The sequence below is a fragment of the Lygodium microphyllum genome, chromosome 24 (genome assembly GCF_053477565.2).
Source record: "Lygodium microphyllum isolate KBCC chromosome 24, Lygodium_microphyllum_v1.1.10, whole genome shotgun sequence".
Lineage (NCBI taxonomy): Eukaryota > Viridiplantae > Streptophyta > Polypodiopsida > Schizaeales > Lygodiaceae > Lygodium > Lygodium microphyllum.
This window is the reverse complement of record NC_141158.1, coordinates 70,114,982-70,140,905: the sequence shown is the minus strand read 5'-3', so window position 1 is coordinate 70,140,905 and position 25,924 is coordinate 70,114,982. Positions and strand designations below refer to the sequence as shown.

General features: G+C 39.6%; 1 protein-coding gene across 3 annotated transcripts in view; it reads right to left on the bottom strand.

Annotated features, from left to right (window-relative positions):
- Positions 1-1,319: 1,319 nt before the first annotated feature.
- The window catches only part of LOC148015220 (uncharacterized), a 55,731-nt gene continuing 31,126 nt past the window's right edge, over positions 1,320-25,924 (bottom strand). For all 3 annotated transcript variants that reach the window (XM_087665898.1, XM_087665899.1, XM_087665901.1), the window contains 5 exons: positions 24,433-24,782; positions 22,750-22,961; positions 21,922-22,178; positions 21,630-21,808; positions 1,320-2,344 (listed from right to left, as the gene is read on the bottom strand). In XM_087665898.1, coding sequence (XP_087522024.1) covers positions 2,255-2,344; positions 21,630-21,808; positions 21,922-22,178; positions 22,750-22,961; positions 24,433-24,782 — 1,088 coding nt within the window. In that variant the 3' untranslated portion in view covers positions 1,320-2,254. The remainder of the gene's footprint in view (positions 2,345-21,629; positions 21,809-21,921; positions 22,179-22,749; positions 22,962-24,432; positions 24,783-25,924) is intronic.

Sequence of the window (25,924 nt, the reverse complement as noted above, 5' to 3'; positions counted from 1 at the left end):
CTCGTAAAATGAACCAACTCCACATCTTTTCCTTGCAAGTGCTCTACATCCTCAAGTGAATAAGACAATTTTCCAAATCAATAATCATAAATCTATTGCATTTTCTTAAAATGTTGCTTATATATTTTGTCAACTTATATTCACCCCTAAATTTAAATTTTCAATTAAGATATGTTTCATACACTATTCAACATCCACGACTTTTTATTACATCTCTTTCATGGCCAATAAGAGATCCTTGTAATCAAGTCTAATTTGCAATCGATGTCATGCATGTTTCTTTGCTTTGTTGCATATTTAAAAATTCTAAGGGGTGGGTGGGTGGATGTGCCTATAAGGCAATATGCAATTGACCCTGCTTACAACATTTCCTTTTAGTGTATCCATTGCCCTTATTCTACCCATATGTTTGATTGATTTTTCAATGTTGACATTTAGCATATACACAAATGCATTATTGACATCATTCTCATTTTCTTCATCATATTGATCGAACATGGGTGGTAAAAATCGAAAAGACCTTGAGCCAAACTTATCATGCAAAGAGAGAGAGAGAGTGTGTGTGTGTGTTGTTGTTGTTGTTGTTGTTGTTTTGGGGGGGGGGGGGGGGGGGGGGGGGGGGGGGGGGCATGCATGTTATACATGCGCATCTAAAGCTATCAATTGTTGTTTGGGCTAACTCATGAATAATTAGTACTAAAAGCGCATCTTGAAATAATTTAATCATCCAAGAAACCTCCTTTTTTGGGTCCAATGCAAATGTATGCGTCATGTTGTATATCGATGGATAGATGGTAAGAAAAAGAAGTCAAATGTACAAAGTTTCACAAAATGTAAGCCTTACAAAGATTTTATTGCACACCTATTTTTAATATTGGTACTTCAAAAGTGGGCAACAGCATCGATTCTCTACGCAGTCAAAGGGTCACTCATAAATGTGGACATATATCACCTAAGTTCAAAAGAATAAATTTTTAAAATCTTCTTTTTACACATTTTACCATCTATATAATGTGGACAAGTTCATGGGCATCATCAATAACCCTAAAGGAGGGATAAGGGGTCTTCTGACTTATTAGTTGTAGTTGTAGAACAATTGCATGTCTTCCATAATGCTGATAATGGGGAAGGTCAAGAGCTTGGGTGTGGTCACATCCACCCAGAGAGCGAGAGAGAGAGAGAGAGAGAGAGAGAGAGAGAGAGAACCCCCAATCTTGTGTTCACATATACTTTAATTAAGCATCAATTTTAAATTATTCAAAATGTTCTACTGTATTCAGCTGCTTTCATCAGGATTCACTCTGCTCTTTGTTACCAGCTTAGAAACGTAAGCAGGGCTGCTCTATAAGCAATATAAATTACAAGTCACAAAAACTTATGAGCATAAAGGCCCATGCAGCCAAAGGCAAAATACAAAGCATAACATGCAGCAGGGATGATTCTGCATGTCACAATCATTGAATCTAATACACTTGAGTTGTAAGCAGTTTGGTAGATCTTAGATCCACGGACCACAGATGATAGGCCTCAACACAACTGCCAATTCCCTGTCCCACAGCTCCATCAGCCTTTGCAACTCCATGGTGTCAGTTTTGGTTTTTTGTTGGGGGGGATGGGGGGTTTGTGTGTGTGTGTGTGTTTGTAGCCTCACTTGGACTAGTATGTCCCATCCTTTTTGGCAACAGTCACAAAAAGAAGATCAGTGAAATGTGCCTTTTTAACTGGATGAGTGTTGCAGTGTACAGACTGCTACCATTAGCATTGCCTTTGTAAGTGGATGGCCTCTTCAGCTACCATTAGCATTGCAATGAATGGACTGCTGTGAAACTTCTTCATTAACCTGAACTTTAATACAGGAGCATCTGACAATATACATAGCTTGGTGGTCAAACGGTTTGCTTGAATATGTAGAAACACCGATTTTATCCGCCGCCATTCTTTGAGATCAAAATTTGTGGACTGAAAGAAATACTGAAAGTAGTCCTTAAACCTCAAATCACCACAAGCTTGCTGCTCTCTCAGTCCAGAAATCAGGGCATGGTGCTCAGTGTTGAGTTCACAAGTAACATGAAATAGTATCTAGTCAACTATGCCAATATTCTATTGCACTTGACTATGGGATATCCTGTTTGCACTCAATTATGGAGAGCTGCCAGGAAAAAGGTCTCACCAAGTGGTCAAAATTCTGAGCTCCAAATCTAATTGCTGCTTATATGGATTGACATGCCCAAGACATGGCCAAGAAGATCCACCTTTACAACACCTGATGAAACATGTTCTGTGTGATGGTCGAAACATTTTTCCGATGCCTGAACAACTTTGTGATGGTTTTCCGCTCACAATCCTGCACAAAAGCATCAAACAATCATTTGAACAATTCAAAATCATTGAAGTCTCTCATGGAAAATTTAAGACATCAAACATGTGACAAAGAAGGTAGGCTCCCTATTTTTGACCATACGCTTGTAAACATTCAGTGCTTTTATAGCTCCCAAACTGTCCAAACTAGCAATAGAAACTTGCTGGGAGACAAGACTTTTCTCAATGTCTGATGCAATACCTCAAAAAAGAAGTGTCTGTGCCTACACTATTTTCCTGCCCACCATGCCTATCACTCAAAATGCCAGGCAGCTCTCTATCGGAATTCACAACAATTATTACAAAACAAAGCAATAGAATCTGAAAAAAATATGCTTCAACAGACAACCCTGCAACCAACAGAAGTCCTTCCCAAAGGACACTATGGCTGAAACAATCTGGCTATGCAGCATCCTAACAGCTCGAAAGCATGCAAATCTTCTCACAAGACCAATCAATCTGCCAATGCTCAAGCAACTAAATGAGAGACTCACCCTTGCTCCTCCACCTTTGACATTCACTTGAAGTGCTTGGAAACCCAATTGGGTGGCTTTACAAGTGAAAAAACTTGCATGTGGGTTAAGCGTACTCCCTCTCCTAACTCTAACATCAGTTGTATTTATGGGCTTCATTCCTGCACTTTCTACCACTCATCACGGCAGCTAATTCGCATACATTAGCATTACATCAATGCTAGTATATTACTTTGAGGCTTACTGTTATCTTCTTCAATGCTCATTAACACACTCGAGGCTGGCTTTCCTTAACCCCAACAAAAAAGGGAATTTTAAAAAAGCCTGCCCCCAACAAAAAAAAGGAAAGAAAAAACATATTTTTGCTGCCATCTTCTCTAGGGGTATTTAAGCAATGTTGAATCAGACTACAGAGTGTTAATTGATGGAACATTAATGGCCAAATTTAATCCTTTGAGAGCAGCCCCAAAGAGGGCAGACTTTGCAACTTTCAAAACTCTCCCTAGGCAGTCATAAACTTGCTCAAACTCTAAAAAAGGGGGCCAAAGATAAACCATTATTCATCCCACATGACCCCCATTATGTTAGCAGGTTTGTCAGCTCCTGTGTGAGTTTGTGCATGCCTATCAGGGCTGGGCACATTACCTTTTATTTAGGCATTATTTTAGTGATTTTTGTGTAATCTAACTCAAAGGCGGAACCCTGTACCACTAGCATTCTTCAGGTGATCTTCCTATTGGAGAGAGGAGCTAGTGCCAGTGCCCACGCAGCCAGTGACTCACGGTTGCACATGTTATCCTCGTGTTTGGTATATAGATTCCATTTCCCAAGCACATCTCTGAGTTCTCTTCCTATGCAGTGTTCTATTTTCTCTCTTCTATCTTGTGTTCACCAGTTTATTTCAACACTTGTCTATGCTTCCATTGCTACACCACTTCTGACACATTATCCCCACACATCAGTGATCATAGCATGAACCAGCCACTTCAAGCATCCACCCGCAGTCCACAGCAGCTGCTGCCTGCTGCCATGAGTGCTCTCCAACCTCTGCTAACCTTGCTTTATGTCAAAACACAGGCTCCACTACCCAGACTGATGCTCCAGCTAAAATGCAACCATTTGCTACCAAAACACAGGCTCCCAGACCCAAAATGCAGATTTCCCCTCAACCCAAACTCAAATAAGGATCTTTCTTCACTATCTGATATACCTGCCTCCATCACAATGGGATCCATATGAGTAAATATATTAATTATAGCCCCTCCATTTGTGGCATCATTTGAATGTACCTTCAGCAGCACACAGCGTGGGCCACCTCTTCAAGCATCTCCGACCCCTATGTGACCATACTACCACCCTCTACCTCAGGCCTTCGCCTCTATTTCAGCTTCTACAACAGTTGGCACCTTCACTACTAATCCTTAACCTGTATTGTATCTGACATCTGTTCCTATGCTTCAGTCTCTAAAGGCCCATTTTACATGTCACTTCATTTCCTTCTTCATTTACATTTACATTTACATTCATATATTAGAGCTGAGAATTCGTTTGTTATTCGAGAAGTTCCCTCGTCCTTTCTATACTTGATCAGCTCACTTGTCCTCACATGCCCATAAGAAGGTATAAGTGGATACTTTGGGAGATGGTTAATCGCATCATGATGCCAATGTATGAGTTCCTAGAGAGCTCAAGATTCTTATGAGAGATTTTTTCCAAGAAAGAACTTGTTAATGACACCTTGGAAAAGAACCTGAGGTAAAATTCAAAGTACCAAAACATCTACAAAGGACTGCTAAGTACATCACAGTGACAAAGCATATGCATCTTTGGAATCCCACTTCCTCTGATCTGTTGTAGGAGGAGCCAGGGCAGCAAGAAGAGCAGCTAGCTGTCCTCTAGCACCACACTAAGGTGTCTGAGGTGCAAGCTCACTCAGTCTTGCTAAATCACCTGTAACATAATCCCAAAGATCTTGTGCAACGAGTAGATTGCGCACCATAAACCTCCATAGAGGATAGTTGGTACCTAACTTGTCCTCCTGAGTGAGGACTACCAAAATGTTGCTTTGATCTCGGGTTTCGTGATTTGACATTGCTACAAATTATGCACAAACTGAGCAGCCAAACACTTCCAGGTTGACGTGGGAAGTGTACTCAACTGAGTACCAAAATCCCAACACATGATACTAAAGCAAGTGCAAAACTGTCAAGATTGTCTATCTTCTTGAAAAACATGCCTAAACTGCATAAACAACACCCAATCTGCGATTTACAGCAATTCAGTGTTGTTCAACTGCATATGCCTCAGTATGTGTGCCCCAGATTAAATGCAGCAACTTAATGCTAAGAATCCCCAATTTCTCATTGCAGTTTCCAAATTTAACGAAATTTATCTACCCAATGTCACATAAACAGCAAGATAATGATGTTGCAGCACCTGTCCAGAGCTTTGGGATGCGTGCCAAAAGAAATTCTAAGAATTTTTAGAAATTTTATACTTACAGTCTGAAAATCTGATGAAATGTCACCTCAAGGTGTGTGTTGACAGCAACCAACTACTTCAAGACACCTTGGGATGCTTGCCAGATGCGAGAATCACAAAAGCCCTAAATTTTGTGTGCAAATCTCAAAGAACTTGCACAATGTCGGCACTTTGGGTGATGAAACACACATAGGACTCTGATTCGGGCAAAAGCCCCAAATTTTTTATGTCCCAAGATATGTGCAAAGGCCACAAGTGTTAGGCAGACTGGTGATGGTTATGGCGGCACTCAACAAAGCGTTGGAAGCAGCAAGTGCTGGTGGCAAAGCTAATGGCGGTGGTGCAATGGTAGTGGCATTGCAAACAAGGCAATGGACAGGCATTGTGGCAAGCAGCACTACTACTAGTAGAGCAACATTGCAGGCACTATTGGCAAAGGTGGTGAACAAGGATGCGACTAGGTAGACAAAGGAGCAGAGGTAGATCTGAAGGCTAGTGCAATATAGGGCGCCTGGTGGCAACACGAGATAGGAAGCGTAGCAGACAGATGGCGGAGCTGTTAGCGACGTAAGCACTGTTGCAGGTGATATTGCAAGGCGGCAATTCAATCGGTGATGTTAGATAGAGCACGAGCAAAATGGTAGCTTCTCTCCTCTTCCTCACGGGCCTAGCTGATGGATTCAAGACCTCAGGCAGAGTGGCACCAGCTAACGATGGCGGAGCAAAACCCACGCACATACGGTTCTAATACCAAATGTTGAAAACTGAACCAGCTATGGAGAGAGAAGAGAGAGAGTGAGAGTAGACAATGGAGTAGACGGTGTGAGCTGAAACAATAAGAGCATACTTGCTGAACTTTAAAAAATATTTGGAAAGTACAACCTTAGATCTAAGGTAGACCAAACCCCTAACTCAACTGAAGTTAGCTAACTTTAGAACTAACTCTAAATGTGGTGGCATAACTTATTAACTTAGTTGTGTTCACACTGCAAACTAACCAAATGAAACATTAGGCAGAATTGGTAAATTCTAATATAAAAATGGAGCATAATGGCAACAAATCATTCCAAAAGAATAATAAGAAGAGAATGGTTGATCATGAGGAGTATCCTAATGAAGTCATATGCTTCTCCAAATACTCCTCAATTCCACTCCAATCTATACCAACAAGCCAAGCAACTTTTTGAAGAAGAAAATCAATGATTCATGAAAGAAGGGAAGTGTTTTAAATGCGGACAAACACCCCACATAGCAAAGCAATATCCAAACAAAGGACAAAGTAAAGTTTTCGCTAACAAGTCCCAGTCACCAATGATAATCAATGATGTCAAGGATGTAGTTGCAAATACAAATCACCAAAGATACACAAACTATTAAAAGCTTGGAAACAGTTACAAGGCAAGCAAAAACTATTCCTAATAGACCTTGGAGTGAATGAAAACTTCATTTCCTTGGAGTTGGCTAAAGAGCTTGGATTAAAGAATGAAGAAATGGAGACTCCAACTAAAGTTCTCCAAGCTTTAAATGCGAATGAAGTGACACAATGAAGACCACCTTACGTTGGCAAGCTTAAATTTCCAATCCAAGGCTACAGCGACGAAGATACCTTTTATACCACAAATCTTGATAGTTGTGAGATGATTCTTAGTATGCCTTGGAATTATAAGGTAGACTTAGCCATCTTCTCCTAAAAGAAAACCTCACCAACAAAGGCAAGAAATACGAGATTCATGTTGGAGTATCTGAAGATACCATACCTATGGTAAGCCATATGCAAGTCTCTAGAGGAATTAAGGATTGTGTTCAACATTATTTATAAAACCAACCTTCCTTCTATAAAGGGGTGGTAATGACTTGATTAACACTTAATTACAGCAAAAAGTGAATTCACATAAAATGAAATACATACTTTACCACTTAATCTTGGATAGCCAACATGCAATTGGCCCCAAAACTCATCACCCCTTGCAATATTTCTTTAACTAGTATTGCAACTAGATGAAATATAACTAAGATTCTTCAACCTCCTCCACTAATCCAAGTGCCTCTCGTTGTCATAAGTGACCAGTAAGCCTTCAAATAAATTAGCGCCTTGATTTGCTAGGAGATTGGCCTTTACTCGTACTCTTTGGAAAATATATTAGCCCCAAATTCAATGTTGGCTAGCTAGCTCTTCAATCCTCTTGAAATACACTGATTTCAACTTTGAAAATTTAAGTTCGAAGCCTTCAAATCTGAGCACACCTCCCAAGTGTCAAACCTTAATTTCTCTTGTAAATTAGGATTTACAATAGAGATTCACCAAAATCTCCACCTCCAGTGGCTCAGAGCAAAGTTGAGAAATAACTCGAGAAAGAGAGAGAATTCAAATATTTGTCACAAGAATTTGGTGAAATTGAGCTGCTAACCTGATTTTCCAATCCCAAATGGATTCATCAACAATAAAGGGAGTATCAAAGTTTGTAATCTTCAAAAAAAAGTACATCAACCACAATCACAGCATACCCTAGTTAAGAATATACAATCACCTTCACCAAAATGATCTCCAATGACTGAAAAATCACCCCAAAAGAAAGCAACAACAATCCAATATCTCTTCCCAATAACTCCAAAATGCAAAAACGAGATTTTTCTTCTTCCTTCAGTCCCAATTCAACTTTCTCAAACTTGTATGGGCAAGTTTTGCAAAGTGGCACCCTTCTAAACTGAATTTTCAGCATTATCCAACCCTTTAATTTTCAAAGTATCAATTCTAAAAGTTAATTTATAATTGTTTCTATACCCAAAAATTTACTATAACTACCCAACAATTAAATTGGATAGGCCAATTTTTTTCCCAAGTATCTGAGAGCACTTATTAGCCTTAGACTAGCATTAATTAGTTAATCAATGTCAAGTCTCTAGTGTCACCACAGACACTTATGGCTAATTAAGTGTTTTGAGTCAATATTTGACACCAAAAACCACCTAGAACCTAAAAGCATAACTTATTATAACTTTTTCTTTAGTGTTGGCTTATATTTTGGGATCCTTGGCCTACCGTGAAATAACTTGCTTGCACATCACGTGCATCTCACATTTGCACATTTAATTATTAAATTAACCAAACGCTGAGCAAAGCAATGGCAAAGCATTCAAGTCAATGATATGAAAGATAACATGAATGATAAAAACAATTAGCAACTTAAACTCTTGGAAAAGTATAAAGATTATTTTTCAGAAGATCTTTCTTATCAACTATCCCAAAAAGGCTATAAGATTATCATATTTATATTATTCTAGATAGTTCTCCTCCTAATATAGCACCATACCGTGTGAGCCACTCTCAATAAGAAAAAATTAGAAAGCAAGTTATATACCTACTCAATCATAGGCTAATCAAGCAAAGTAGCTCACCCTTTTATTCATCGACTCTTCTTATTTAGAAGAAAAACAGCACATTCAAAATGTGCATTGATTATCCAGTCCTCAATAAAATCACTATAAAGAATCAATTTTCTATTCCCAAAACTGACAACACTTTGAATCATGATTCATCTAGAAAAGTCAAAGGTCTTTAGCTGCATTGATCTAAAGAGTGGTCATCAACAAATCAAGGTAATAACACAGTATGTACACAAATTATTTTTTGAACTTCATTTGGTCTTTATAAATTCTTGGTGGTTCCTCTTGAATTAACTAACATAATAGTTGCATTCAATTGAATGATGAAGCGCATTATTACAAATCATCCATAGTATGTTGATACTTTCTTTGATGATATTTTTATTTTTAGCAAGAATGAAGAAAAGCAACATCAACACCTAGAGATTGTTCTACAACTACTTCAACAAAATAAGCTTTTATAAATGGTAAAAAGAGTGTTTTTTTCATGAAATAAATTATCTTAGGCATGTTATCTGTTTTAAAAAGAGTCAAATGGATCTTAAAAAGATTAAGGGAATTTAATAATAGCATAAACTTCATGATATACATGAGGTGCTATCTTTTCTTGGCTTATACTCTTATTATCGCCGCTTCATCAAGCATTTTGCACATATGGCTTCTCTCCTTCATGACCTTAGAAAGCAAAAGAGCTCCTTCCAATGGAGGAAAAAAGTGAGGGCAACCTTCACAAAGCCAAAAACAACCCTCAACCATTTGTCGCAGAAGCGAATGCTTGCAATGATTGTAATACTGCAACGTTAAATCAAGAAGACCATGTTGTATACTTCAAAAGCCATATCTAAATGATATGGAGAAAATGTATGACATTTATAAAAAGAATCTCTTCACAATGGTTCATGCTTTGAAGATATGGAAGCATTATCTTTTAGGCAATTAATTCCTTATAAAAACTAATCATCGGAGCTTGAAGTAATTCAAAACATAAAAGCATTTGCAAGAGAAACATGCAAGATGAAAAAATCTCTCATCCATGTTTTGTTTGCAAATTATGTACACTCCTAGAACACATAATGTAGTTGTATTTAGAAATTAAATAGACAGTCATTATACCTTCCCTTCTCGGGAGATCACCCATTCTAGTATTGTTCATGCCAATCGCGCTTAACCAAAGGTTTTCCATAATTGGGCTAGCCATCTAGGCCCCAAAACCTTAAGATAATGCATAACCTCCAATCTATCCAATTATGGAAATCTTCCTCTATTTGGCCTAGGATTCAAACCTAGTCTCAACTCATCGTTGTTGCACCGATAGTGAGCTAGTTTTCTCTAACATGTGTGGATTGCATTTGTTATGAGAGTGTGCAAGGATCAAGACAAGCAAAGTTGTTTGTTAGCAGAGAGAGAGGATGAGTGCAGAGCAGAGAGTGAGAGTGAGAGAGCACAACTCGATGTGGGTACAATCACGAAGTGCACCACTTTAGGTTTTTTCGATAATATATATATAGCATACATGTGTAAGGGTGTGTGCACACCCAAACACTGTAAAAGGCACAATGACTCTTTATTCCCAACAACCTTCACCTAAATGTAACGTGCCTGAAGGGTGAAGGTAGAGGAACTAATTAGCTAAGTCTATGTATGTACAAAGCTGAAATACACATATACTATACAATCCCCATCATCTGGCGGCGATGAGCAAACTGCTCTACTGGAAGACCCTTCGTCAAAAGGTCTGCAAGGTTATCATCGGTATATACCTTGACAAGCTCAATGCTCTTGTTGTCAAGTACATCCTTGATAAAATGATGCTTCGCTTGTATGTGTTTCGTCTTTGCATGAAAGACAAAATTCCGTACTAGCAAGAAAGCACTCTGAGTATCACAATGGAGGTTAAGAACCTCTATAATACCAAGCTCTCTCACCAAACGTCAAAGCCATAAAGCCTCCTTGCATGTCTCGGTGACAGCCACATACTCTATCTCTATAGTAGACAATGCAACACACTTCTACAGCCTAGGTATCCAAGAGACTACTCTACATTCATGAAGCCAACAATAGGTGACTTCTGCTTCCCAAAGAAGATACACAAGTCTTTTGTGCCCTTAAGGTATCTCATGATACCCTTCACTGCTTCCCAATGCTTTTTGCCAAGATGTATCATGTACCAGCTAACCACTCCCACCGCAAATGCAATGTCAGGATGTGTATCAACCATAGCATACATCAAGCTACCAACAATTGAAGCATAAGGGATCTTTGCCATCTCAGTCTTTCCATCATCAAATGTAGGACTATCATTTGCACTAGGTTTCACATATGGAGGCAACAATACACCAATGGCTTTCCCCCCCTCATATTGAAACGCTGCAAAACCTTGGTAACATACTCCTACTGTGATAGATAGAGAAGACCCTGCGATCTATCCTTGAATATACGCATGTCAAGAATATGATTGGCCTCATCAAGTTCCTTCATATCAAAGCTATTGTGTAGGCTTTGTTTCAAGGAGTCCAAAGCATGAGCATCCCTGCCTACAATCAGCATGTCATCCACATACAAAATCAAGAGAATAAGGTTGTCATCTCGTGCCTTATTGGTGTATAGGCCATGATCAACTTGAGATCTATGGAATACCTAAGACTACATAAATGTATCAAATTTATGATACCATTCTCGTGGTGCTTGTTTCAACCCATACAAACTCTTGTTGAGTTTACATACCATGTGCTTTTTCCCCTTTGCAACAAAACCCTCAGGCTGCTACGAATAGATCACCTCATGCAGATCACCATGTAAGAAAGTTGTTTTTACATCCATTTGTATGAGTTCTATATCTTCAAATACAACCAAGCCCAAAATGGTTTGCAAGTAGTCATTTTAACTACACAAGAAAAAACGTCATCAAAATCGATTCTATGTTCTTGCTTGTACCCTTTAGCAACCAGTCGTGCTTTGTACATTAGCAAAGAACTAAAAGTGACTTTCATTTTGTCAAACCATTAGCATGGTCGCACTTTTTGTCCTTTAGGCAAATGCACCAAATCCCAAGTACCACTTTTCATGAGAGATTTCATCTCTGACAACATAGCCTTATGCCATTTCTTACTATCTTTTATGTCCATTACTTCCTTGAACACGACAGCTCACCACAATTTGTCAACATGACATAATCAGCCACATAATTGACACCAAGAACAAACCTACCTAGCTGTCTTTGCATTCTGGCCGACTTACGGACCCAATGATTAAGATTTGTTGGTTGTTCAGCTTGCAAATCTGCATTAACAGCTTGCTATCCTACAGGTTCAACATGTTGTACAGCTAGTTCTAGTTATCCCAAAGGCATCTGTTCTCACTAAAATTGTGGTGCATCATGGGTAATATCTTCCTGATCATTTTCAGCATTATTCCTTACATTTTCAAGGACATTTATAACACGTATTTGCTGCTGTCTAGCGGACATTTTTTGTTGTCCTAACAGTACATCTTCCCATAATACAACCCTTCTGACTTCCTCAATCTTTTCATGTTGTTTGTGCATACGATCTTCCTCAAAGATAACATCATTGCTGCGTACAATTTTCCTTTTTTTCGGGATCCCATAACCATTGAGAGTCATCTCCTACCACGTCAACAGTGCCATGTGGCAGTTGTCGCCTGCCCTGGTTATTTCGGGTATTTTTCAGGCATTCTTTTCAGCCTTTATAAGGCTGATTTTCCAGCAGACTTACACACTTGTATCTAATACATTTCAGCCTGTTGGTGACGGAGACAACACTCGGGACTGACAGAGATCGAGGTCCTCAAGGCGGAGACATATGCACATATTCTCTCTGCACCCGTGTATAATTCTGCATCCTTATACAGCATTCTTCACTACAGATTTTCTGTGTTTCATTGTCTCTTTCTCTCTATCTCTTCTCTCTCTGTTTACTCATTGTCACGGTCATTCACTTCCGCATTGCTTCACTCTGACAATAACCCCATTTCTCCCTCATCACCATATCCTAGAAAAATACATTTTGAGGACTTTGACTCAAGTTTGTTGTAATCTTCCTTGCAATGTGCACAAAAGCCTCACAGCCAAATACTCTCGAGTGAGCATACGAAGGTGGCTTGCCCAACCACTCTACGGACACGATCACAGTCTCAAGCAACAAACAGCACTTTGAATAGGGAGGAGGAGGAGGAGCAATCTGGGAGAATTCTGATCGAGCATCCTCAAGTTTAACCCCCCTTTCTAAGCCAGTAAAACCATCAGATTTGCGATCTGAGCAGCAAAGAAGAAGCCAGTGCTGGTGCAAGTTTTTGGACTACCAAGGAGCTCCAGGAGATCTAATGCTCAAAGATTGCTTTTGATTAGTCCCAAACAAGAATTCTGTTTATCTTCTCAAGTTCTTTCAATACATAGAGCTTTGATTCATTGAGCTTTGTATTTATCTTATGTACCTCTCGTCCATTCTTTTTCTTCTCTTCTATCACCTATTCTCTATTTCCTTCTCTCTCTGATCCCCGATGGATACAACCTTTCGACTAAAACCCCTCCGACGTTGGTAAACCCAACATGAAAGGTCATCGAAAGAAAAGATTGGATGGGAGAACCTTCAAGCACAATTCGTCTTGTGGCTACAGAGTTATTAAGAGAATTTGGCAGTCGGTTTAAGTAGTTAGATCTTGCATAACAGCAAGCTCTTGCAAGTCAAAAAATGGAATTATTTCTACAAGTGGTAGATCCTAAGCTTCAAGAGAAGCTTGATAATTTGTTCGAGAATCAAACTATAGAGATAGGGCTTAAAACAGAGTGAAGGCATGTTAAGAAAGTTGTTACTACACTAGTGAAAAAGCACAGAAGAAGCTAATGTTCGGTACGCGTTTTTTGTCTATCAAAGAGCTCCAAGAGATCTAATGCTTGGAGATTGCTTTTGAGTAGTCCCAGAAAAGGATTTTGTTTATCTTCTTCTCATGTTCTATCAATACATAGTGCTTTGATTCATTGAGCTTTATCTTTATCTTATGTACCTCTTGTCTATTTCTTTTTCCCTCTTCTATCTTCTATTCTCTATTTCCTTCTCTCTCTGATCCCGAGTGCATACGACTCTTGAGCAACAAACTCGTATCAGAGCATTGGTTACAACGTTCACACTTTCCCAAGTAGCAATCGAGAAGACAACAAGTACAGGTCGCATGCAGAACACGGACCAAGTTGATGGCAACTAGCCAAGAAGCGATCAGATCCAAACAAACAAGCCCCGACGATTGATGCAGGTCGCCTGTGATAGACAAGCCATGTCGTCAGGACTGACTAGTAAGCGACAGGCCAATCGACTGACACGCGACAAGCCAAGTAGACCAGTGGGTGAAGGGCCAAGTGGCTGACAAGGCAAACGGGCTGGTGAAAAGCTATTTTTTTTTAAATTTGCAATTTTCTCTTCTTTATTATCGGGTATTCAGTTGCACAAGCACACAACACCATTTTGGCTGAAATTTTTGGGATTTTTTCGCATTCAGGATCCGTGATCCAAAACAGGACAATCTGACCATGAAATTGTAGAAATTGTGCACATTGGCTCCAAGAATTTTGGGGCTTTTCTTATATCAATGAAATTTTGCTTAGCTAAGTCAAATTTGTTAACATTTGTGCACTTTTAAACCTAAGAAATTTGGGGCTTTTGCAAGATTTTGGAAAATTTTGATAATTTTGCATGTTCTATGATAATTAATGCAATCGAGACAGATTGGTCAGTGAAATTTTGGGGCTTTTGCTGAAATTTGAGAATTTTGGCAAAAATGATGTCTGAAATGTACATTGGAAACATTGTTAAAGCAATCTTAGTGTTGTAAGCAGTGAGATTTATCTCCCACTTGTGAGTTTTTTAAGAAATTGCAAAGAATCTTGATGGTTTTTGTGTACCAGAAGTTGAATTGGTCACATATGTATATAGCACACATGTTGGACAGCTCCCATTGAATTGATGTATTGCTGAATAATCACATTGCAGCAGTATTAGTGATCACTTGCAGATATGGGATTGTTGGAGATGTATTTTTGGTGATATTGCTGAAGTGGGAGTCACCTAACAATGATGTGTGCTTGGATTATATGCTGAAATTTCAGTTATACTGCTGAAAGTCATCCGTTCTACTGTTGTACATGTACTTGGACTGAACCTTGCTCTTATTGACTGAAAATTTGGGCTGATATTAGCTGAATATTCAGCTCATCATTTGCTGTCATAAATTGCAGTATTGATCTTTGGGTGCATTGCTGAAAAATGGCTGCAAATACTTCAAGCAACAATGACACTAAATCCCATAATGAAATCGAGAGGTTTTATGGCACCGGTTTTGACTTATGGAAGGATAGGATGCAAGGCATTTTGTTTCTCAAGGATTGTGATGATGCTCTTTTGGAAGCCAAGCATGTAGCTATGACAGATAAGGATTGGGCTAGACTCAACAAGAAGGCCATTGCATACATTAAAATGGCTATATCTGATGATATACTTACAGACATTAAGCATCTTGATACAACTTATACCATATGAAAAAAGTTGATGGACACCTATGAAAACACAACTCTAGTAAATCAAGTGCATCTCATGTGCAAGCTTGTAAACATGGAGTTGGATGAGTCTAATCTAGCATCAGAGCATTTGAGTACTTTCACAAGGATTTTGAGCCACTTATAGGACTCTGGTTTGCAACCCTTCAATGATAAATTGAAGGCTATTTTCTTCTTGATGACTTTGCATGATAGCTGGGAGTCTTTGGTTGTTTGATTGAGCAACAACCATGTTTTAACCTTCAATGGTGTTAGGGGCTCTATTCTCAATGAGGAGATTAGAAGAAATTCCAGTGGAGAAACCAGTGGTTCAGTCTATCTTCTTAGAGGCAGGTTAGAAAAGAGGGATAATGCAAGGAATAAAGGCAAAAGCAGAAGTGAAAGAAAAGGCAAACAGTAGGATGTTACTTGCTATCAATGTGGACGTAAAGGGCATGAAAAGCCCAATTGTCGCTATTACAAGAAAGAGTAGGAAAGAAAGAAACAGCAAGGAAAGAAAAAGAAGGATGACAAGAAAGGTGATGACAGCTCTCCCTCAAAAGAAGTTGCGAAGGCAAATGTTGCATCTAGTGTGGTCATTGAGGAGCTCTCTAACAATGGAGAGATACTTGTTGCAACCTCATGTAATGATGTAGATGTTATGGTAGTAGCAAGTGATATACACATCGCTAAAAAGAAGATAATTGATGCCTTACTTTCAACTCATGAATCCTCATGGACTGTCTCAATCATGGATAGTGGACAACAGTGTCTCTTTTCATGTTACTCCCTCTTTGGAGTCATTTTCTAGATACAATGCAAGTTGCCCAGGCAAGGTTTACTTGGGCAACAATTATGCATGTGAAATAGAGGGTGTACGTACCATTCACTTGGCCCTTGAAAATGGTCAAGAGCTGATTTTGCAAGATGTCATACATGTACTTGGCATAAAGAAAAGTCTACTATCAATTGGGCAACTTAATGCAAGAGGGTATTTTACTACCTTTGGTGGTGGATCTTGAAAGGTCCACAAAGGTTTCATACTGATTGTTAAAGGCAACAAAAAGGGGACTTTGTATTATTTGCATTGTAAAGCATTACTTGGCAAGTTTTTGGTTGTAGCTAAACATCATTCATAAGTGGAACTTTGGCATAGAAGACTTAGCCATATGAGCTAGAAAGGCCTTCAAGTTCTCTCCTCTTTAGAGAGATTTGATATAAACTCCCGTCTCATTTCTGTAATGATTGCATATATGAAAAACATGTAAAGTCTCCTTGTTACTCTAGAGTTGTTAAGAAGTTCAATGCTCTTGACTTGGTACATTCTGATGTGTGCACTATGCTGGTTAATTCACATGGGAATACACAGTACTTTGTCATTTTTATTGATGATTTCAGTAGAAACTCATGGGTATATGTATGAAAGAGCAAAAAGAAAGTGTTGGATGCTTTGAAAAGGTTTCATGCTTTTGTTACCACACAAAAAGGGCTCGAGTTAAAAGCCATAAGAATGGATAATGTGGGCAAGTATGTTTCAAATGAATTCAAAAAAATTTGTGAGATAAATGGCATTAAGAGGGAGTTGATAGCCCCTTACAATCTACATCAAATGGCATGACTAAAAGATATAATTGCACACTTTGTGAGAGAGTCAAATGCATGCTGTCCGCAACAATTCTGGGGAGAGGCTCTTAAAACTGCAGTTCATGTGTGCAATCGCTCTCCCAATCGTGCATTGGAAAATGGCATTCTTAAAGAGATTTAGTCTAGCAAACCTGCTTCATATGATCATTTGCGTGTCTTTGGTTGTGATACCTTTGTGCATATTCCTGTAAATCAAAGGACTAAACTAGACACGAAATCCATCAAGGGCATCTTCATGGGATATGGAGATGAGGGAGAGATGGGACATAGAGTTTGACTTCGTCAAAATAGAAAGTTAGTACACAGTCGAGACGTAGTATTTAATGAGGCAAAGTTGCTGAGAAATGCTACACAGGGTGACCTTGACAAAAAGAAGGTCAAATTTCAGCATGAATAGCCAGTCGTTCAGCAACCATTAGCTGAAGATTCTATCCCTTTTGATGTTGAAAATGAGCAGCAACCTATTGTGCTACAGCTAAAAGATGATGGACAGCAAATAGATGCACATGATGGAATAGGAAAGCAAGAAGAACAGGTTACAGCAGTAAGGAAATGCTGAAAATCAGCCACCAGGTGAAGGTATGCATATACGTGAGGATGTATGCCCATTGCCTATCAATACAGATCACGGTGTGGTTGCATCTCCTGACTTTGGTCGAGGGGGTGAGACCATCGTGTTCATGCTGGTGAGATCATGTATCTCGTCCTCTAGGATGGGCTCAACATCCCTTAAGTGCTCTTGGGCCTCTTTCACCTAGTCCTTCACTTTCTCTATGGCCTTGAGTTGGCGCTTCAGATACGGATACTCCCCTATCTTGGCACTTCCCTTTTCGGCCGTCTTGGGGGCCGAAGTTTTTGCCTCTGCGTGTGTGACCTTCTTACAAGGCAAGTACATCAGCAAAGTACTTGACAGATTTAATATGGCTGATGCTAAGCCGCTTGGTGTGCCTTTACTGTCATATACAAAGCTTAGTAAAGCTAATTGCCCAAAAGATGATGCAACTACTACTGCTATGAAGGGCATACCATATGCATCATCTTGTGGTTCTTTGATGTACACCATGGTTGCAACTCAACCAAGCATTGCTCATACAATGGGAGTTGTAAATAGATTCATGTCTAACCCTGGCAAACCACATTGGGAAGCAATGAAATGTATCTTTAGATACTTAAAAGGTACACAACACAAGTGCATATACAAACAAGATAGACTAGAGTTACAAGGATTCTGTAATTCAAACATGGCAGGAGATCTTGACACTAGAAAATATACCAATGGGTATGTCTTTACTTTGGCTGGTGGGGCTATTTTTTGGTGTTCAAGGTAGTAGAAAATTGTAGCATTGAGTACTACAGAGATTAAATATATTTCAACCACAAAAGCTTCTAAGGAAGCTATTTGGCTTGGCTGTTTGGTCAAGGATTTTGGTCTTTCTTCATGTACTCCAGTGCTTGGCTATGATAGCCAAAGTGCAGTTTGTCTGGCTAAGAATGCCATGTTTCATGCATATATCAAACACATAGATGTTCAATATCACTTCATTCCACAAGTCTTGGATGATGGCCTTGTCACACTAGCTAAGGTCAAAACCCAAGATAACCCTGCAGATGTTCTCACTAAAAGCCTTGCAAAGGCTCAGCATGAGCATTGCATTCGACTAGTGGAAGTTGGATAGCTTAAAGATACCATTTCCAACCTTTAAGTGGGAGGTTGTTGGGTGTAAACTCCCATTAATCCCATGTGTATAAACTTATGGGTGTGAACACACCCTTTTATTTGTACCCTAACATATAAATACATTTTTATTCTTTGTGTACCGTAACACACCAGTACACTCACATTCGATTCCCTGACTCTCAACTCTCAGCTCCATCTCTGCTCATTTCTATCTCACACTCCATAGCACTCTTGAGCAACAGCCCTTACAGCAAAGAGATACGAAAACACCACCATATTCAAGTTGGGTATTGTGCTCTGTGGCCCTAAAAGCTCTAAATCAACGCTTGAGATCCTACCTCAAGGGAAGATGAAAAATAGTGTTTGGAAAATTGTCAACCCACCAAAAGAGAGTTTCAAAGATAAATCATGTCCCTAAGACAAAGATACTCTTGACTTGCTCTAGAGTCATCAAAATAGGCAACATTACAAGGTGGCATAGCCTATTGGTATGCTCATGTGAGCATACAGCTGCAACTACATATGTGTTAGAGTGCGCAACAGATAGGAAAGCGAACATGGAGAGAGAGAGAGAGAGAGAGAGAGAGAGGGAGAAGAGAGAAGAGAAAGAAGAAATACCGAAAATGAAGGAACAATCTGATTGAGATTGATCTCTGTCAACTCCAACATGTAGTTCTTGGTGTTATTGTGGGGGGCAGACAGAGACGAGAGATGAGAGATGAAGATGAAGACGATGATGACCAAGGGCTAGCTGAAAAGATGGTCTGAATGGAATGAATGAGGTGGAGTGTGGAGTTGGCCATTATAGCCAAAAAGAGCCAAAACATGCCAACTTGATCTAAAAGACCCAAAACACGGCCAACCTAATCAGTGCACCCTAAAATTAATGTGCCTACTCTGCCAAAATAGAAATGCACATGTGCCACCTCCACCAAAAATGTCTAAGACACTGAAATTGGCAAACAATCTCAATGTCACAGCTCCAAAAGTCCTTGCTTGACTCAGACTAAGGCTCACATGCAAGAGATGCTTGTACATGACACAAATGATTGCTAACAATAGGCTACACATGGATCACCTCCCATCTTTACAATACAACCTAGAGTACCCTTCCTAGAGCTCTCAGCTTAGTCAAGAGGAGCTCAACAAGATCATTAGGATCAACATCATTCAACTACACACTACTAGGACATGGATCATACCTACTAAGCTGCTAGGGACAAAGATAGCTTTTTATCAAGAGCACCTTCTTGATCTATCCCCAATGGTTTAGTGATTTGCTCAAGGCACATGGACTCGTGGACACAAACCTCTCTCATGGAGTACACAATACCATTAATTAGTTTCACACATCACCAAACAAGATAAAGATGCATTTCACACGCACGCGCATATGCATGCATGTCAGCAAAATGAAAATTTACTTTAATATTGTAGACTGAACGTAATTGATGAACTTAAATTTCATACTTAGATCTAATTTTGGCATCCATAGCCCTTGGCATGTCAAAATAATGCATTAGTAGTGAGGAATAAAACAAGACAATAGCAAGTGAAGGGCAAGTCCACTCCAAGTCCTTGTAGGACTTAATTCAAACGTTTCCCCAATATGCAATCTGAAACTTGCATGAAATTGAAAGTTTGGACCTTATAATGGTCACATTAAAAGTTTCGCCCACTGAGTAGCTCACTTATGATAAGCAGCCCTAGTGAGCCACTCACTTATGAAAGTGGATCAACTCTTGGATGTTTTTCAGCTGTCGGGAGCATTTGGAATGATAGACTTACAATCGTTAAACTGCATTTCTTTCCTTTCAGCTCTCACAAGTTGGCTGCAACAGGAACTGCAGGTTTGAGACTGAATTTCTTCATTTTCAGCCACAGAGAATGTTTGGACAGCATGGCTAGACAGCATCATGGCAATTAGATGAAGCAACTAGAAGTATAGCTCAGCAGGAATGCATAATGATTAGCTCATGAATGCTGTTTGCACCGTCCTATGGTGAGGATTGACTGGTTGGATTACTCAGCTGCTGGTTTCTCTCTTTTCTCAGCCATCTCTTCAATTGGAACACTTCTGGGCAGGATTGTGGCAAAGAATGTGAAAATTACACAATTTTGTTGGGTGAAGAGCTTGAAGAGGTTAGGGAAATGCAAGCAGGGCCTAAAGGAGTGCATTTCACAGAGATTGGACATTTGCCCGCCGTTCATTCAGGACCGCAATTTGCTGCTGGTTTATGACTGTATTTTTCAGGCCTGGCTGACCATCAAATTTGACCATTTGTTCTCGGTCAAGTTCAATCTCTTAAACAATTTAAAGAAATACTACAAGGGGTGCCATAGTTGGGGCCAATAGGTGTCATCATGCACGAGTAGTAGCAGTCTAGCTCCAATATGTCAGTTACTGTTATTGTTGATTTGATGTTATCAGTGTGTTCAAATTTAAGGTCTCTACTGCCCTTTGGGATTACCAATGGCCAGTCTCAATGCATGTGTGTGCATGTGTGTCTGTGTGTGCACACGTGTGAAAACTCCGAGAATGTATAGCTCAATCTATAAGTCATGAATAGATAGCTATTGTTGTAAGTTGCACCTAATGCATGTCCTGGCAAAGCTCGCACATTGAAAGAGTTTCATGTCTTTAAGTGTGGGCTAGATCAACAAAGCATCCATGTCAACAAGATGCCAGGATTGTACAAGTCTATTCAACCTGGCTGTTGACAGACTTGTATGTATTTGGCCTTTGAATACCGCTTGTTTACCATCATAAGTGTCACAACTTTTGTTAGACTAATGTTATGGCGAATTGTTTTGGCCTCAGAACTGGTGTTATTTCAAATTGGGAAGAGAAATGGACTACTTAAGTTGGGCAAACTGAATGAGTAGCACAAATTTATCTACAACATAATTCAGAATATTGAATTTCACACCATCATCGCTTCTATTTTGTATCGGTGCAATGGTGTCCAGTGTAAATTATCTATACACTCAGAAAGAAAACAGTGTATTCAAAGCTTTGTATGCCTAGAGGTCATTTGCTTGTGCTACAGAGAGATCATACTCTCACCTTAAACATGTTCAAGTAAAAATGCTTGTTTGGGTTTGACTTCACCAGCTTCATGTAAGTATAGGCAAAACTAAGTTGGTCACGAGAGGTGAAGCGATCAACTTCATTGAACCATAAGCACGAAAAAAGGTTTGACATAGGGGTGTGCGCTCGAACAATAAATGAGCCTTCCGGCACATCTGCAGGAAAAAACACACATGCATGTAGCATCAAATACATAACAAATATTCCAAAGTTCCAAAATAACCAAAAAATGAGAAAGTGATTTGGAAACAAGGGTGCAGAAGTTTACTGCTAGGGAGACGCTTTTTTGGATCTGATGCATTGAATCTTGTCAGCCCATCTGCCTGATAAAACTCAAACTGTTCATCAATGGCAGTGTGGTTATATTTATTCAGCTTTTTGTTTTGCTGTACTTCCTCCCAAACACAGTGGCGGTCATAATGATTTGAGATAGCATATTCATGTCCATCACGCCATAAAAGGTACTCTATGATTAGCACAGGATCAATTTGAAGGCGCAGCTTACTGTCTAGCCATATGGAATACCTGCAGTAGTTAAGAAAAAGGTTTTATTTGAAGATAAATCATATCACAGTGAAGCATTTGAGAGCATCCAGAGATTAATTAACAAAGAAATTTGATTCTTCCAAGCGTTCTCAGAAAATTTATTATTGCGACACCTTGAAAAAGCTCATAGAGTATTGTTTGGCATGCAAGCACAAGGTCTTGCTCCACATAAGACAATGACACATGTTCAGCCCACCTAAGAGAGACTACTAGACAGAACAAAAAGGTCAACTTGATCAATCAAATCCAAAATGAACTTTGAGCTGTTGTAAGTTCACTTGTCATTTTTGTCAGAAGGTATCCAATATACCAAACCCGAACAATCAAAGACACTATATTTCTTTGCTTGCAAGTCCAATAACCAATACACACATAATCATTTTTCTACTTGAACAGTGAATGCATAGCCTCCCCTGAGAGGATTGCAGCTATTCTCCTCTAAAATGCCATGTGATCAGAGCAAAAATATGGCTCTTAATTCAAAATGTAAAGTTATGAAGCATAATTCCAGGCTTCAAATCCCAATGAATTTCCACAAGGTATTTCTCACCTAGCAGAAGGAAAGAGGCGATGAGTAAGAAGTTTGGGAATCTTCCCAACGCGTCGTGCATCCATATATGGCATATGTCTCACAACCACAATTCTCCAAAGACCCACATATCCATGTTCATCCACATCCAGTCCATCTACTTTAATGACATCCAAACTCTGTTGATCAACGAACATCACGAAGCAAACCTCCTTTTTATACAAGTGTGTCATCTGTACATTGTCAAGTACTGGAACCATTAATATTAACAAAGTCAAGCCTCTGATTCTCTTCTGTCCATCAGCAAAAAACTTGTTGCACATAATTGATGACATTTCCCCTGATGGAACTGCATACAGTGTGTAGAGATTTTTTGCAGGTTGAACTGTACAGAAATTAAAAGATAACTCTACATGCAAGAACATGTGTCAACACTAGATATGCAAAGCATTTACACAACGATGAGCCATAACAACAAATATGCTGGACAAATAGTATCTGCAGGTTCAGAATTTCAAAACTCTCTCCCTCTACCACCATCCTCACAGGGTGGTTGAGCCCTGATATTGTTGACATAACACCAAAAGGTATACGATGAAATGTCATTGTCCTTCCAGTATAGAGTCAATATTCACATTCTTGCTGTGCTGTCCCTGGCCATGTCAAGTTTCAAGACCAAAACGTACGTTGGTGTGAAAAATTCCTGAATGGAGACCAGCCCTGGAGTTCATCATCTTTCCTTCAGTAAGCAAGAGGAACTGAAAAGTTCTCGTTGTAAAAATAGGTCTAAAAACAGAGACAAATATTATATGTCTTACTCTACAGGAACTCCAATTATTAAAGTGGAGTATATAACCTTTTCCTATACAGCAGTTCCTACTCAGGATGATCATAGGCATGTCTAAACCCCTAATGGCATACAATACCTGTGCTCCAGAAGAGGATTTTGTGCAATCCAATATCCTTTCGAACCATTTTGAAATGAAACCATGTTACTTCTCTAGCAGGTTATGCTTTAACTATGGATATTAGTAACCACTTGTGGGCATTCATATGTGTATGCCTTACCTCACAAAGAAAAACAGTGGACATTAGGCAGTCTCTCCAACATTAAAAGCAAGAAATAAGCAACTATATCCCACAATAATAAAAAGGATGCATGTCCAGACTCCAGGGCGAAATGGTCAGCACTATGATCAAGTAGCCACCTATTCAGGTCTGTATAGAGTCACATCTTATAGTTCAAATATGATAGATGTTGATTTGACCATACACTCTAACTTCTAACGGCCTAGGGCCCATGGCATGCACACAGTACACACCCGACCCTAGATGAGCACTGCTAAGGCTAAGACCAGTGGTTCAGAGGATAGCACACACGACAAAGGCCATGGATGCTGTGACCAAAGTGGTAAGCCTCTCCCAAGGAAGAGAGACTTTAGCCAATGGTCACTTGGTTGTAGCCTCAAGCCATAACCATTCAGGCTCATCGTCGGACGACATTGGAGCACTATGGTAAACCTCTCCCAAGAAAAAGAGACTTGTAGCCTCAAGCCTTAACCATCTAGGCTACCACCTTTGGAGACATTCAAACAAAAACCTTAGAACTTATACATGGCCAGTGTTCACACTATCGTTTTTTCAAAAAAGGCAGATGGAAGAAAGACAATAGTTAGAAAAGGGAAAGGGGGCAACCCAAGTTACCTTTCCTCTTCGTGGTGAACGGATATTATCTGAGCTGCCAAAGATGCAAGAAGAAACTGCTATTTTGCACGTACTCAAATATTGAATATCTTCTTTCTCTAGATCAAATCCTGTTGGTTTAGAACCGATGGGCCCATGGACAAAGCCACAATGTATAGTTTGGTCAGTAGCCAGAAAGGATTGCTCTCTTTGCTGAAGTGTCTGATGACCACCAAACCTGGGTTCCCAAGCAGAAGCTCCTTGATCTTCTGTCTCAATGTACTCCAGTGTAAAGTTTTCAAATTTACCATTACGCTCTGGTTCAACAAGACCCCGAGTAGTCTTCAGAAAATCTATCTCACAGGGGAGAGCTGATTCAAAACAGGAAGTGTCTCATTACTGGCATAAATATAAAGAAAAGGAAAATGCACAAATAAGCACCACAACCCCCCTCCCCAACCCGCCCAAAAGAAACAACTAACAGTGAGCCACATAGTAAGTTTATCTACTTGGCAATACTCCTCATCATATATATATGCTTACACAATTGATCAGTCCAGCCAGTGAAAGTCTTTGCATATTTTCAACACAAGTTTTTATGCTGTGTAGGTAATGTCAAGTGTCAACCCCAGCTTAGCAGTACAGACAAATCATCAACTACCAACCACCCAAACTGTAATGAGCCCACTCACTTTGCACAACACAACTGGCACACATACAACTAGCTGCTCTACAAGAAAAAAAAACTTCGTTGTACAGGGACCATTGGGGTGCTACATTAGAATCATGCAGACACACACTTTTCATCAAAATATCTGTAAAATGGCATATATTTGAACCTTTGATCATACTAATCAATAACACACAGAACTGAAAGAAAAAAATGTAGATAGAGGAAAACACCAAAACAAGTCACTAAGGTGGGAAGGACGCCAATCATCCTCACAACAAGAGAACTCTCTCCCCTCACACAAAGAAAACAATCAACCTCTCTCTCTCTCTCTCTCTCTCTCTCTCTCTCTCTCTCTCTCTCCAACCAAGCACCACCACCACACCATCCATGAGTCAGACGGGTCACATCAAACAAGTCTAAGAGGGGGATCTTTCTCTCCCAATAGCTGTATGTGCAGGAGCTCTTGGCCACTTTTGAGATGAGGGAGACTCGCATTATCTCTACTCCTAGCTTCAGCTCATGTTTATTCACAATCAGCGGATGCTTCCAAATATCAACAGTTGATTGGGTCATTGATTTAGTTTCATAATACTTGGATTGACTTGTGTTTTCTGGTTTGTTTGCAGGGTTCATGAGTGAACCCAAGAAGGTTCATTGGCAAGTTGCCTTGAGGATTTTGCAGTTTTTGAGGGGGGTCCCCAAACCTTGGCCTGTTTTATCCAGCAGGTGCAAATGGTCCTGCTTTGGAGTTACACCGCTAGACAAACTCGGATTGGGCTGGTGATGTTGATCACAAGCGATCAACGACATGCTATTGTTTTCTTCTAGGTACAAGTGCAA